The sequence below is a fragment of the Rhipicephalus sanguineus genome, chromosome 4, assembly GCF_013339695.2.
Source record: "Rhipicephalus sanguineus isolate Rsan-2018 chromosome 4, BIME_Rsan_1.4, whole genome shotgun sequence".
Taxonomy (NCBI): Eukaryota; Metazoa; Arthropoda; class Arachnida; order Ixodida; family Ixodidae; genus Rhipicephalus; species Rhipicephalus sanguineus.
In genome coordinates, this window is record NC_051179.1 from 165,394,897 (window position 1) to 165,409,315 (window position 14,419).

Sequence of the window (14,419 nt, forward strand, 5' to 3'; positions counted from 1 at the left end):
TCCCGTTGTGATTGACATTCACCATAAATGTGTTTCAGTATTCGGAGATCTGTCTGACAGTTGTCATAACCATGGGGCCTCCGAAGGTAATACATATTATCACTGATGATATTATATCGTTGCAAACAACCTAAGTAAACTTTAACTTGAACTGAGCAATACGACGCTGTTTGCAGAAATGACCACTTAGTTTGGTGCCTGATAACGTGTACGTTTCATTCATCATAACATAGCTATTTACAAGCGCGCATGAATTTTCACTTGGAATTTATATATATTGTTTCCAAGAACAGCTGGAGATTCCATTCCGTACAGAGATGGAGTCACTTGACGTAGATTTGCAGCCAGTCGACGAACTCCGACACCCGTGTGTAGACTCCAGGTAGAGAAGGCATCGCGCACTTGACTCCCCACGAGACGACACCGATGAGGTAGACGCGGTCATCCCTCTTGAACGTCAGTGGGCCACCAGAGTCTCCCTGTTTGGGTAAATGGTACAAGCACGTGGGAAACTAACATCAGTATGCGTCACTTCACAGAACGAAGTCGTCTTTCATGATGTAGGGGTGTGTTTCCCAGCGGTTTGTCAACGTGGTGATGTATATTTGTTTTTGTAAAATCTCGCTATTGTTGATGACAACCTCGAAAGCACCAGCTTACTGCCGTGTCACCGCACACTATACAAAAGTAAGCGACAGCGTCGATCAGTACGCGTACGTTGTTCCTTGTTAGCTGCTCTATTTTTCTTTTCTTTTTGTAAAGCCATGCACAGGTTAGATAGCCTATTCATTACACCTCGGTATGCACTGCCTATTTCTTTATGTGCTTTTCCTGAGGGTAGTGATCGCATTATGATATGTAAAACCCCATTGAAAATATGGCCACCGCGTGGAATGGTGGATTCCACGATCTACCGTTACGGTAATGAATGGTGGCATATGGTGTACGCTGTGGGATGTTGATATATGATGGATGCCGGAGAAGGTGACGGAGCGTAATAGAGCTATAGAGGGTTAGAACCATGTTGAATACCTGTCACACATAAAGAAATGAGTAAAAAAAGGCTATGTAGAAAGCATTAGCACAGAAAAAAGCCTTCCGCCACCAGGATTCGAACATGCCGCCTTCTGATCGCCAGCCGAGTACTTCACCACTGCGCCATGCCAAAACACGCTTGTGCAATATCACTGGTCAATCCACGAACACACCATTTAACTTCAGCTTTACGTGTCGCATACGCAAGACAGACACGATCTTCCTTTCCGACTAAAATTCGGATCTTTTTTAAACACAAATAAAATGCTGCCGGAAACGAGTGTCCTGCCGATAATGGTATCGGCGCTGACTTTGTTTTACAATTCACAACCTAACTACAAAAAAAAAACATGATTGATCCCCCCATCATAGGAGTCGGTATAACACGAAAGTAAAACGTGTCCTTACAGAACTAGTTGGATGTTCATTGTACATTGTTATAAAAGAGCTTGCTCAATATATGTATATTGGTGTTGGGCAGCTATAGCGCCGTTTAACGTGGATGTACCCAAGTTGACGCTTGGTGGCACATCTCCATCCCGACGACTAACGTGCATGATCAAAGATTAGGCAAAAAAAAACCCTTATGGTAGCTGTAGTGGTTAACGTTGAGAGCGTAATCACAGAAAGCGGTGTGACAGCCAGAAGAGCGTGGACTAAGTTCGCCATTATGTAGCATGTAAATAGTAAACAGAACATCACCGCCGGACTAGAGGGAAACGCTCCCAGACGGCGACACCACCCCATCATCATATCAAACTTTGAGCGCAAATAAACGACACAGAAAGAAAAAGTTTATTTGCGCTCAAAGTTTTCTATCATAATGCGATACCAACTAGCCCACCTAGCAATCCTGACACCACCCTGCCGACCAAGAGCACTGCCAGAAGAAAGTGTGAGATATAAAAGGCGTGCTTGTAAAGATTCCACATTTTGTGACGGTGCCGCAGTGGATAGCATGCCCGGCATTTGTTGTCGCGGACTGAGAGGTCGTGGGTTCGACTCCCTTTAATGGAGCTTTTTTTCTTTATGTTTTATTTGCCGCTGAACGTGTGAATTTTCTCGACGTCATTTCCGTGACGGAAATACGTCACTAAAGTCATAGTGGACTCCGGCATAAAACACTTCCGTGTTAAAAAATTATCAAACAGACCGAGGAGCACATACAGTTTACCGGCTGTTACTGCCGAGTTTAAGAGTAGTTTCCCGCTCTTTCCAAAGATCGATATGTACAGAGGTTTCAAGTTGACTGTAATCGCATTCGAAAAATACGCTCGTACTTGATTGAGTATTGTAATATTTTCTCGCGCAATCGACGATGTACAGCGGCAGTGCTAGTACACTGACTTCTAGCTGTGTTCGACAGCTAAAACTATATAAACGCTTGGCCAAAAACGAAGGCGATGCGAGGTGGAAAAGTCTGTGTTGTCACATATATGTCGTAGAAGCGCCGGCGTCTGCGACCGGCTGTCGGTGGCTGGAGGCGTTTGCCACAAGCGCGTCGCATCGATACTCATCACTTCTTGTGCGGACATCGTAGACACGGGCCTAGGCAAAAGAGGGTTCAAATCCCTCCCCCCCCCCCCCAGAACGTTTCAATTTTAAAGACAATAGTCTTCCTTGGGGAACTTAAACGCAGAAATTTTGGTCTGTCTTTCTGTTTGTCGGCATGTCACTCGATTCAGCCACCCGGCCAAAGTTGAACCACTTGCTTACCGCCCACCCATCTTGAACCGGTACGGCTGTTCCTACTTGTGAACGCTGTCGATCAAAAAGTACATATTACGCATATCTGAGGCGCAACATCACTAGATAAGTATTAGGTGGTGTGTTCCTTTAATATAAAATACATAGACACGCAATTCTAAATATCCTAGTTTCTTAAGCTGCGCTGAAACTTGTCTTCCTCCGTGCCCTCTGCACAAGCTCATGTTGTGTTTCGGTTGCGGTTCAGTATTGCATTGTACGAATGACAGGGGGCGCCGCTCTGGCATTCCTATTTTACCAAGGCGACGTGTAAATAAGAGAGTTTGTGGAGAATAGTCGTTGAGTGCGGACGTTTCTTCTCCTTCGGCGCATCGCGCCAAACCGCGTGTTCGGGCTGGCCGGCGTCCCCGCCGGTCGCGTTGGTCACCACCCGTCTTCACCTGCCGCTGCACCGGCTACCAGCCCGCAACACAGCACTCAGGTTTCCCGACGTATTGCCAGATGGCGTCCATATCTCACGCAGCGCCTCTTCTATCGTCTTTAGACGACATTTGAAGCAAAGCACGCAGATACGCGGCCATTTTTTTTGTGTGTATATACAAGGTGTTTCTTCTTTTCAAACAACACAAAATTTTAATACAATTTCTTTCAGCATCCTCTCATTCCAGGCTCCTTCGTTTTCGAGCCAGGCTCCTCTCGTTTTCACACGTGAAGTCTATGTCGACGCGGAAATACGTTTCCGCAGCTAAAATGGTACTGACGGAATTAATTAACAAAAACTCGTTAACTTTTTATTATTGGCGTTAGAGCAGTTGTTTATATTAGAACATTGTAGTGCACGTTGACTTAAGGCATACCCATTTTTTTAGAAATCTAGGAAGTTGCACGTAATAAGAGATATTCATCAGCAGATCTTAAGGCCGATAGCTCACCTGACTGCACCCGGCGCGCAGGAAGTGCAACCGCACTGTTACCTCAGATCAGAACTCCCCGCTACAAGGAAGTGACGAAATTCAAATCAAGGCGCGCCAAAGCAGAATCTCTTCAGGAAAATCGGCAAGCATTCTGAAATACGCAAGTAAACAGCTTATTGTTTGCGTGCGATGTGTGGTGCTTATCTGTTTCTTTCTTAAACTATAGAGAGGTGCGAAAATCTATTTCGCCTGTCTGCAAAAAGAAGCGCAGCAGCCGCTGCGCCTGAGTTTTATGCTGCGCAGGAAAAAAAAGGGTGATGTCGCGTTTCTTTTTTTTTATTTTTATTTTTTGGCACGTCTCGAAGGAAACAGATAAGCACCAAACACCACAGGCAAAAGTAAGCCGATCCGGTGGCGCCACTGAGATGACTTGGCACTTTTCACGAAAAGAGGCCACCGGGACGCACCTTCATTTAAATTCCGTCACTTCCATTTCACGTGTGGTTTCAGTCTGACGTAACCGAGTCGTCGCGTTTTTTGCGCGATGGGCGCGTTCAATTTCGGTATCGGCCGTGAAGTTCGATGGGGAATATCTCCAATTATGTGCAACTTTCGCTATTTATAAAGAGCGTGTGCCGTAAATTGGTACGCACAACTTTCTTAAACAAACACATGACTTCAAGTAAATAATTAAAAAGTTAATTAACGAGTGTTTGTTAATTATTCGCATTAGTGTCGTTCTAACTGCGGCAAAATTCCTCCGCCTCGACGTGCAGTTCGTGTGCGAAAACGACAGGAGCCTTGCTGTCATAAGATTTTTATTTAAAAATCTGGGTTGTCTAAAAAAATCACCCTGTATATGATTAAAATAGTGTGAAAGAATTCAGTTGCTTTAGTTTTTCAACTTTAACCGAATTGCAGGCATACCTTCTTTCAAGGTTAACCTCTGCCTGCTTTTTCTAGGATGACACCCATAAAATTGCTTGCTTATCGCACCGCCTTCAAGAGTGGTTTAACTGCTTGTTCATTATACGTGCATGACTGCATAGCTCATTTACGCATCAATCATCAGCACAAAATGCCAAATGACAATGCGCTACTACAAAATTTTTTGTCTTTCATTAGGCACAGAACCCTGCGCTGTAACTACCTCCGTGAATTCGTTGTAGCCATCTCCAAAAAATACCTAATTTCGCAAGGCTTTAGCTATGGCATTGTTTACATAGGAGCAATCTTGCTTTGAGGTAACCTGTGTATTCTGTGTATGTATCAGGATATTCGTAACTACCGCTTCCCTCTGTAATGAGTTGAGGCCCTGAGGGTATACGTAAATCAATAAATGACAGCTTTATGGACAGCCATCGCTAACTCCAACTTCTGTTTGGCATTTGAAATGCCGGAAAACCTAATTTTAAATACTGTTCTAAATGCTTCCCACACCTCCGGAAAGGCGTTGTTACAGAGTTCCGGTCCTGCAGCAGCATAACTTTTTGTAAAGTGAGCAGCTTTATCAGTGCACTTAGTTGGGCCAGTTGGTTCTGCATGTCGATGAAGTGGATGCGCTTGAAAGACGAGGACGAAGAAGAGACGGGACACACAGTGCGCAGTGCGGAACACACAGTGCGCACTGTGTGTCCCGTCTCTTCTTCGTCCTCGTCTTTCAAGCGCATCCACTTCATCGACGAGCAGCTTTACTTCGGGGAAATCCGTATGGAAAGCTCTGGATAACCGTTTTCGTCAATTATGAACCTCGCTCCACCATGCAGTAAACAATGATAGATCAAGGAGTGTTTCAAACAAGTATAATTACCGTAAAATGTCACACGATGTCGTAGCCAGATATGCAGCTGCCGTCGACGGCTTTGAAAACTGGCTAAACCGCACACATATCCAGGCCGAAAAAACTGAGGCAAAGGAACGCATGGAGACGTGCTATTCCCGTTGTTACCTTCGTACAGCGCACCTTTCAAGGCGCTTCAGCGACTAACCCAAACAGCTACATTGCACAGTATTCCGCTGGCGGTAACAGGTTGACAGAGAGGCTTCGGACTTTCTCATCAAGAGAATGTGTTACTGGACGCTTCATGGAATAACAAGAAGCAAGACACCAAAAAAAAAGGTACTTGGGCAAACAAAAGAGCGTCAATTCTTTACGCCTTGTGGTGTAAGTCTCATATCCAAACCCCGAGTATGTCGTTAAATCAACCATTTCCACAGTGTATGAGCTTTCGCCATATCATGTATGAATGTACTTCAGTTCAGTGCACTCTGTGACAAGTACAGGCCGTTCAAGTGTGACCTCATTCGAGCCGCTGGCGTTCGTGCTCTCACCTGGCACGAATCCTTGCCGCCAGCCTTGTAGCCAGCGCACAGCATCGTGTCGTAGATCTTTTCCCTGCGTCCCTTCTCCTTGTACCACTTCTGGCACTCCTCGTTCTCGAGCACCACCACATCCACCGTTTGCAGGACGCTCGGAGAGTAGGTCGGCACTTCATACGGAGGAACTGGAGGAACAGGATTCGTTTGTCAGTTGCTTACTTCTACACAACTCTAGCTACGTATAACTTTTGAGTGACGTACATTCAGCGTGTGGATTCGTGATTCATCAGGAGCAAAGTTCCATGTACACTAAGCAATTGTGGCAAGTGTGCTTAGGAAGTTCACTGTGCTCCGCACCGCTAAAATATCAACAGCCCACTGGTGTACGTAGTGGAAGTCCTCACCTCCGATTTTCAAGGAATAGTGTGGAATATGTTGCCGATCGCAACGTGTGACATGGTTTAGTATGGCGCTAAAGTTTATGCTTATGTTACCAAGTCACATTATGTTTCTTAAGGAGCGCACCGGAATTTGCCCCGGGCCAACCGGAAGTTGGGCGTTGGCTCGAACGTTATGAAACGGCAACAATAAAAATATCCATATAAAAACGAAGTAATGGTTAAAGTTAGGTGCTCTATAGCATACCTATGATATCGGAACATAAGTTTAGGAGATATAAGGGCCAATTAACTATCCGGATAATTAATGAAAATTAACTGAATGAGTTCATTGAAAGAGCAGGCTCGCTTCTGGGTGTGTGCCGTCTAGATGGCACAAACCCACTACAGAACAGTCTTCTTTCATTCATCACTTGACCCACAGAAGTGTGCGACGGTGAACGAGCAGGTCCTAGTGGATTGTGTGCGCACACTGAATCTCTGAAAGTAGACGAACTAAAGTTAACCTCAAGTGCACTCAAGTGAGTTGCCACGTATATGGCTCTCGCGGGTAATTTTATCTTTACATCATGAAATATTCACGTACCGTACTTGAGCCTTCCCCAGCCGGAGACGGTGGCCAGTCCTCCCGCGAAGTTGTCTCCTTTCTTGGGAAGGCATGCGGGAATGATGTGCTCGCGGAAGACGACGGGGTGCGAGAGCTCGAGCAGCGCAATGTCATTCCTGAAGCTGAGCCGGTTGAAACCTTCGTTGACAATCTTTCGCCGGACGGTGTAGTCCTCATGCGGTAAGCGCTCCGAGGTGTCCCGGATGCTGTGCTCTCCAAGCCGGACCCGTATGCTCGACGTAGACGTTCTGGTAAACGAGGTATAAGAATGTTTCAAAATCTTGCGACATTTTGCCCTACACGTCATCCTCACCTGAGGTGACTTTACTTTTCACTGCCTTTATTGTTTATTGCTTTTATTGCCTTTATTGCTTATTGCCTTTCTTGCTTAATTGTTGGGGTTTTAGGTCCCAGAACCACGATATGATAATGAGGTACGCCATAATGGAGGGCTGTGGAAAATTTGACCATCTGGTTTTCTTTAACGTGCAATAAATCTAAGGGCCTCTAGCACTTCGCCTGCACCGAAATGCGGGCGCCGTGGCCGGGATTCGATCCCGCGACCTTCGGGACAGCGGTCGAGCACCATAAACACTAGCACTATAGCGCCGCGGCGGGGGCAAACTAGCGGTTCTAGGTAATATCACACGGGAAGACCCTTGACAATTTCCACGCAGCGGTTCATTTTAAGAGTAAGGTACGCACATTTTACAGTAATACAGGTATATAATTCACTAAAAGTCATACATGTTTGTAGCTAAATATCCGTGTGCAGAATATGCGGGTAAGCCGGCATTCCGATTAAATTCTGTTTAGGTCGTAGTGTTTACAGAAGAGCCAAAAGGTTGGTCCAAGGGCGAAAATCAGGCAGGGTCGAGCCGGTGAGACTTGCAATGAGTAGGCTGAGACGCTCTGTACTTTCTCGAATAAGTTTGTGCAAACGCGGTCGCATTGGTCAGGGCTCGCCAGACTGCGGAGCGGCGCCGCTTTAGTTAACCTATGACAGTAGGGTGAAAAGCCCCCTGATTCCTCCTTACTTTTCAAGGAGGAATCACGGGGTTGAGCGTGAACTGAAACGCGTGTCCTCTAGTCACAAAATTCAGGATGGTCCTGGAACCTGTACCTTTCTTGAAATTTTACTCAAGACCAAATAAACATTCAATCATTCATCCATAAAGGCCGACGCTGGGAAACTGCTCAGCAAAGTAAAGCATGCGTTGGACATCCGTGCATGATTGTGCGAAACATCGACGAGCTCGATGGACTCGTCAACGGAGCGGTTAGAATTTTGGGGTATGTGCACAAAGACGCTCACGGAGAAATAACCTGAGTGCGACTAGTGTTCCTGGCAGGACCCAGGCACATCGCATGCAGCAAAGAGCAAAGATTTAAACACGACGAACCAAACATTTTATAACACAATTCGGCCCCTCGCATTGTCTCAGTTCTTTATACACTCTAAGCCAAAAGAGAGCAACGGGGGTATATGGGTTCCTCCTTTGAGGGAGCAAGTGCTTTGCCACTCCCATTACTCTCCTAAAAGGAGCAACGGCAAGGGGAGGAACCGTTGCTCTCCTTGAGGACCAACTGTTACTCCTTCCTGATGCTCCTCAAGGGAGCAACGGATGCTCCTTCCCGTTACTCCTTAGTTTCTGCTTGGGTCGAAAAAAAAATTCGTTTTTGATTGACTTCTAGAGCACATTGAGGTTTATACACATATTTTGTTTGGATGTACAAATGATACACAGACATCTCGTTCAGAAAGAAATTTCAGAAAATTTGCAACAAACACTCAGGATTCGAACTCGCGACCACGTAATCACCATGCACGCACGCTAACCACTGCGCCACCAAACGCTACGGCGCCGTCTGAAAGGAAACGGGGTTATGTAGGTACCGACGGGTCGTTGCGCGTTCTGACACGTTAGTGAAATGAGTATAGGCGTGCAGAACCAGTGGTGATGTTCGAAAGAGAATAGAAGGTAACAATGTATACATCTGAAAACGTCAAGGCAATGAGTCTCTCGCGAAAACACAGGCTTTGCCGTGCTCCCTTTGCGCTAGCTAAAAGGCCAGTTTTTTTCTTTTTTTCTTTCTTGCCCGGAGGTGTGTTTTCTTCTTCTTTATTATCATTGTTATTATTAATATCAATATTAATAATATTATTTTTTGCGGAAGAGTCGCCTCCCCTTTGAAAAGACAACACCGCCCGAGCTGATAACGTCCGTTTGCTCTGAGATTAAACACAAATTCAAACTACCGGACGCGATTGCGATAACTGTCCTCCCGCCAAAATCAGCCAGTGACAAGGTAGAGATGAGGGGGTAGGGGAGGCAGCGGCGTTAGCTCGCTGTCAGTCTCGTTGTCAGCATAAAACCGCAAATGTAAAGTCTATCAATTGTGTACTTCTCTCAACCGCTTGTTTGTCGCGAAGTATACACGGAGTCTCGCGAAGCTTCGCATTTTATTGCCACACTCTCAGGCTATATATTAATGCCAAATGTTATACGCAAACACGCCATTTGACTTGCGACGACAACAGCTTCAGGTGCTGGCGTTCTAGTGCAACCATGCCTTTTATTGGGCGATTTTACCTTGTATTGAGGGCTTTTAGCTTTACGTTACCGTGTTACGAGATGCCGGAACGAATTTGCGCATACGCGGGCCTTTACGGAACGTGAACTACTCTCCGGATTGGCTTTACGTTTACGGCCCTATCTCGAAAATCCACATTCGTTCGCGGCTACTCGCGATACCCGCTTTGCCGAGGCTCCAGCCGCCGAGTGAAAAAAAGCCGAAGTGCGAGCGGTAATTGCGATCACTTTGTTTCAGCGGCTAGAGTCACTAGAGTGACCTAGAATTAGAATACCGAAGCGGTAAAAACGTGAGAAGCCTTGACATAAATACCCCGACAGGCTGGATAGGTGACGCCATCTAGCGGGAACAAGATGAAGCAGGCAAGCAAAAAATTGTTATTTCAGAAACATCGTGCGTTCCACTTCTGGTGTAAATGCCTTGCCGCGGCATTATTACGAATGAGTTACCTTTTCAATAATCTTTTTTCCTCTAAAACACTAGGCGAAAACAAACGTGTCCACGACTATGGTTGCACGAAGCGTCACAAGATGGCGACACCATCGTCGGATAACCCGGTATTCTACGCTAAAAACCCCTAGAGATATTTCTGCAGCGGTTATACAATCTTATATAAATCAAATATAATTTAAATGCCGTTATCATCAACATTTCATGGTTTATTCAAACGTAAAGGTATCCGTTTACGTACGGGGAGGTAAAACCTTTCTAAAACATGTGTTCCGGTAACACGGGAGCATTAAAAAGTTTACGTACAAGCCAAATGTCCCTATTAGCGTGTGTATCTCTCTGTACAGTTTACAAAAACTAGTTTCCTTATGCCAGCCCGCAAGAAAATGTGGCCCATGCATCGACCGATACAGGGTGCGTCCTGCAGGAGAGCAGCGGTTTGCGCGCCGATAGAAACTGTTGCCGTTCGTCCTTCTGTTGCTCCCTTCCAACCTAACCCTAAACGCTTACTCCCCCAACTTGAGCCATGTCAGCCATCTTGTTCCAGTTGGTCTTTTTGGGGAGTAACAGTTGGTCTTTAGGACTAAAACCGGCAGTTACTCTCGTTTTTTCCATTTTTGGCTTAGAGTGTAGCGCAATTCGACAACATAACTTTGCAGCAGGCCTGTAGCCAGGGTAGGGGTTCCCACCCCCCCCCCGACATTTTTATGATACATAGTGTTTTACCGAAAATTAATAATAAAAATAGGCGTTTTTCTCAAATAGTGAAGGCTTTCAGCAAGTGCCCCCCCCCCCCTCCAAAAAAAATTCCTGGCTACGGGCCTGCTTTAAAGCACTCCCTAACAACCTAGCGAAAGAAAACTTCGTGTTCTCATCTGCCAAGAATGTGCTTAGGGATCCTCTGCAACATTTATTTCTTCAGTTATGCGATAGGCGCAAAGACGAAGTGACCGCGCAGCTCGCGCACCTGCAGCCACGAGGTCGGTGGGTGGTTTTTTGTGATATATGTGCATTTTGTACCTCACACTTGGTTTTCCCCCACATGACCCTTCTCATGAGGCATTTAGGGATTTCGCCTTAATAAACAAGACCACTAAAACGTGTATAGCGGCAAAGAAGGTTAGACAAATTAATCTACTAGGCATCGTGGACATGGTACCTGAAGGAACAAAGCGCCAAATCTTCATAAAATAGCAGGTCGTATTTCTTTGTCCGTAGACTTCTTACACTTTGCCTGCTACGGACAGCGAAGTATGTGGGATGGGCAACATTGGTAGTGACACCTTTCAGGTTTTACTTAACGACTAAAATAGAGCATTGGAGTAAGATAGCCATTACCTCAGAGTTCCTCAATCATTTTTGTTTATGAGGACATTGACTATGCTAAAGAAAAAGAGAGATCGTATTGTAGTTGGGCATAAGGACAGGAGATGTTGCTACCAGCTCTGCCACAGCCGTTAATGGATACGGTAACCCTGTATTCGCAAACGTTCAGAAGTTCACAGACAAACTGAATGTTCTCGAATTATTCCAAACTGCGGCACTGATGCCAGAACGGCTGTCTAAGAAAGGAGTTGTTACCAGGTTTCACTTCCGGAAGAGGACGAATACTCTGTGAAGTGAAATGTTCGACCTCAACGAGGATTCTTGTAGAGAAATTCGTATGGGTATTCCAGGTAGCATTATGTTACAAACGAGTGCTTGATAATTTTGCTTTTCGTATTTATAATACTAGGTGAAAATCTTTGTTACGCTCTATGTAGAGTTAGTTCTACAGCACGGAAAGGAGAAGAAATCAGTGTTATGCTAAAGACTCGAGAAAGAAATCTTGGGGATTTAGTTGTTTAAGTGCGAAGCCTATCTTGCGAGTCGGAGGTCTAGCTTTCCAGCAGAGATTGGGAAAGCCAAGTTGCTCTGCTTGACCACTCCCAGCGAGCAACTCATGCAAGCGGAACCCTGGACTAGGAGCTCCACCCACCCTTGCCCTGATACTACCAAAGCAAAATAGTTTCTGCTGCTACTAGCTGTCCAAAAAGAAATGTATCTGAAACGTAGCAACTTGTAAAACTGGTGCGAAGCTGCGTAGTAGGTGGAAGCCCATGTCACGTTTATGATCCAATAGTAGCCATTTTATTTTAGGTAGATTTGATGCATTCCAATTATTCGTGCTATAAGGTGAGCCCAAGTAAGGACGTAAAAAGTTTTGGCGAGCTAAGAGTCGCAGTTACACGTAACTGTCGGTGCTGACAAAATTTCCGATGTGACTTTATCGAAACAGGCTAACGTATTTAACAAGCATCGGAAATCATTATTAGTATTTATCTTCCGGCATCTTATTTGTGTAGATCATCGGTAAACATACTGCGCACACTCTCTCGGAGCATAGGTAATAAACTCTGGGTTCTTTTACATGCGTAGGCCACAAAATGACTGAAGCACGTCAAAATGTATACTCCGTAGTCATTTTTACAACGTGTAGTTCTTTAACGTGCCGAAAGGCCTACGTTCCAGGGCGCTTGTGTTTCACCCTCGTCGGTGTACGACCGCTGCGCAAGAGATGAGGCCTGTGACTTTAAAAGCGACCCGCAACAATAACTGAACACGGTCAGAAAACGCTGCGATCGGTAGCTGAGGCTCCTGAGTACATGGGAACCAGACATTACAGATAATCACGCGGCCTGGAATTTACAATTAATTCTGAAAGTCAGCCTGAAATCACTCGCTCTTCACTCGACAAATGCGTCATAAATCCAATTGACTGCAATATAAACGCAGCCCCCGCCCACTGGCTGATTGGAGCATCGCGACCTGTATAGTTACATCAGCGGGATGCCGCGATGTGCCCGCGCGCTCGCTCGCTCGCGATCGCACCGAAAGTAAGCCGAGCATACGAAAAAAAAAAGTGCTCCATTTGATGACGCGTGTTGACGAACGGACCTGTCTCCTAGCCACCTTGTCATCCCCCCCGCCCTTCCTGCGTAGAAGGGTGGCGACTTGGGCTAGTTGCTAGCTCATGGCAATTATAGCGCGAACTCAGGACAAGGACAAAATGTAGACGAAGACGAGCGCTTACTTCGAACTAGGTTTTATTGGGCAGAACACGAACATATATAGGTGACACAAACCACGTGACAAAAGATGAGCAATGCAAAGATGACCAAGCCAAAAAAAATCGAAAGCCACAAACGCATACCAAAAAAGAAACCCTTCGTAGATTTGAGCGCACTCGCTAGTAGAGCACTGCACGGGCTCGGGCCTGCCCGAAAACCCGGGCCCGGTCCGACCCGTGGGCCGGGCCGGGCCGGGTAAAGTAGGATTCACGGCGGGCCCGGGCCGGGCTCGGGTCTGAAGCGCCGGGCTTAGGGCCGGGCCCGGGTTTGACGTGGCGGGCTAGGCTCGGGCCCAGCTTGGACTTTGCTCCGTTCTTAAAAGAACACCAAAGTGGAATGCTGAATTGGTTGAGACTGATAAAGTGTACTCTGAGAACTTGAATGTAGTTAGTTTCACCAGCATAAGGAGAAAATCAAGGGCAAGGTTCCATTTTTGAATTTCGCGCCGAAATCTCCGCGCGTGACGTAACGAATTTCAAACTATTTTTCGCATTTTGGGGACACTGGGTCAACGAAACTTGTTGAAGCTTCTCAGAGGTCAATGTACTTAATTTTTACCGGTTAGAAACTACGTAGATCCCAGTAGACGCCGTGTTTGTTGCACGATTTTCAAGGCGGCGTCGGCACCCGCATGTTCTTTTTGCGCGTTTTCTCTCTTACAAAGACTCTAGTCGCAGCGAGCGTGTTGATTATGGAATTTTAAGAGTAATTTACTGATAATAGAAGAAATGATTTTTTCCTTAGTTTCCCTTGAAGTGTGTTCCTCATACTTTGCGCGTACCTATACGTTTCACATTTTATCTCGATAAAACAATTCTTTTTTTTTATGTGGGGCAAGCTATTTGGAGAAGTTTTATGAGCGACAAGCGCTGATCTTCATTTGCTTCTTGCATGTGGGGCTACTTGATTTATCTGAAACGGGCGAGCTAAAATAAAATAGGCCAGGCGTCTATATAGTTAACATCTCGCTATTCCGTGCTTTTTATCATTCGTTATTATTTTATACCCGAAATATTATCCTCTAATCGCAGTTATAAATGTACTAAAATAAATTTATACCTATAACTTATTATCGCAAGTGCGATCACGTAGCGCCATGGCGAGGGAACGTTCTTGCAAGTTCCAGCCCTCCACTAAAACGAAAAGACTGACTGCGCGGAATCTCGTCGTAAAAATTGGCCGCGTATCCGCGTGCTTCGCTGCAAGTGCCGTCGTAAGACAATAGTCTTGTGCCGGCCGTACTACACGAGTCTCTCTCCTCTTTGTTGAACCGCCGCATCTGGC

The 14,419-nt window shown here is 45.8% G+C and overlaps 1 protein-coding gene across 1 annotated transcript in view; it reads right to left on the bottom strand.

The window, feature by feature from the left end:
• Nucleotides 1-205: 205 nt before the first annotated feature.
• Nucleotides 206-14,419, bottom strand: part of LOC119390879 (serine proteinase stubble-like) — a 29,614-nt gene continuing 15,400 nt past the window's right edge. Inside the window, exons 3-5 of the mRNA XM_049415409.1 lie at nt 6,960-7,228; nt 5,988-6,160; nt 206-479 (exon numbers count right to left, since the gene is read on the bottom strand). Of these exons, the coding sequence (XP_049271366.1) occupies nt 324-479; nt 5,988-6,160; nt 6,960-7,228 (598 nt within the window). The 3' untranslated portion in view covers nt 206-323. The remainder of the gene's footprint in view (nt 480-5,987; nt 6,161-6,959; nt 7,229-14,419) is intronic.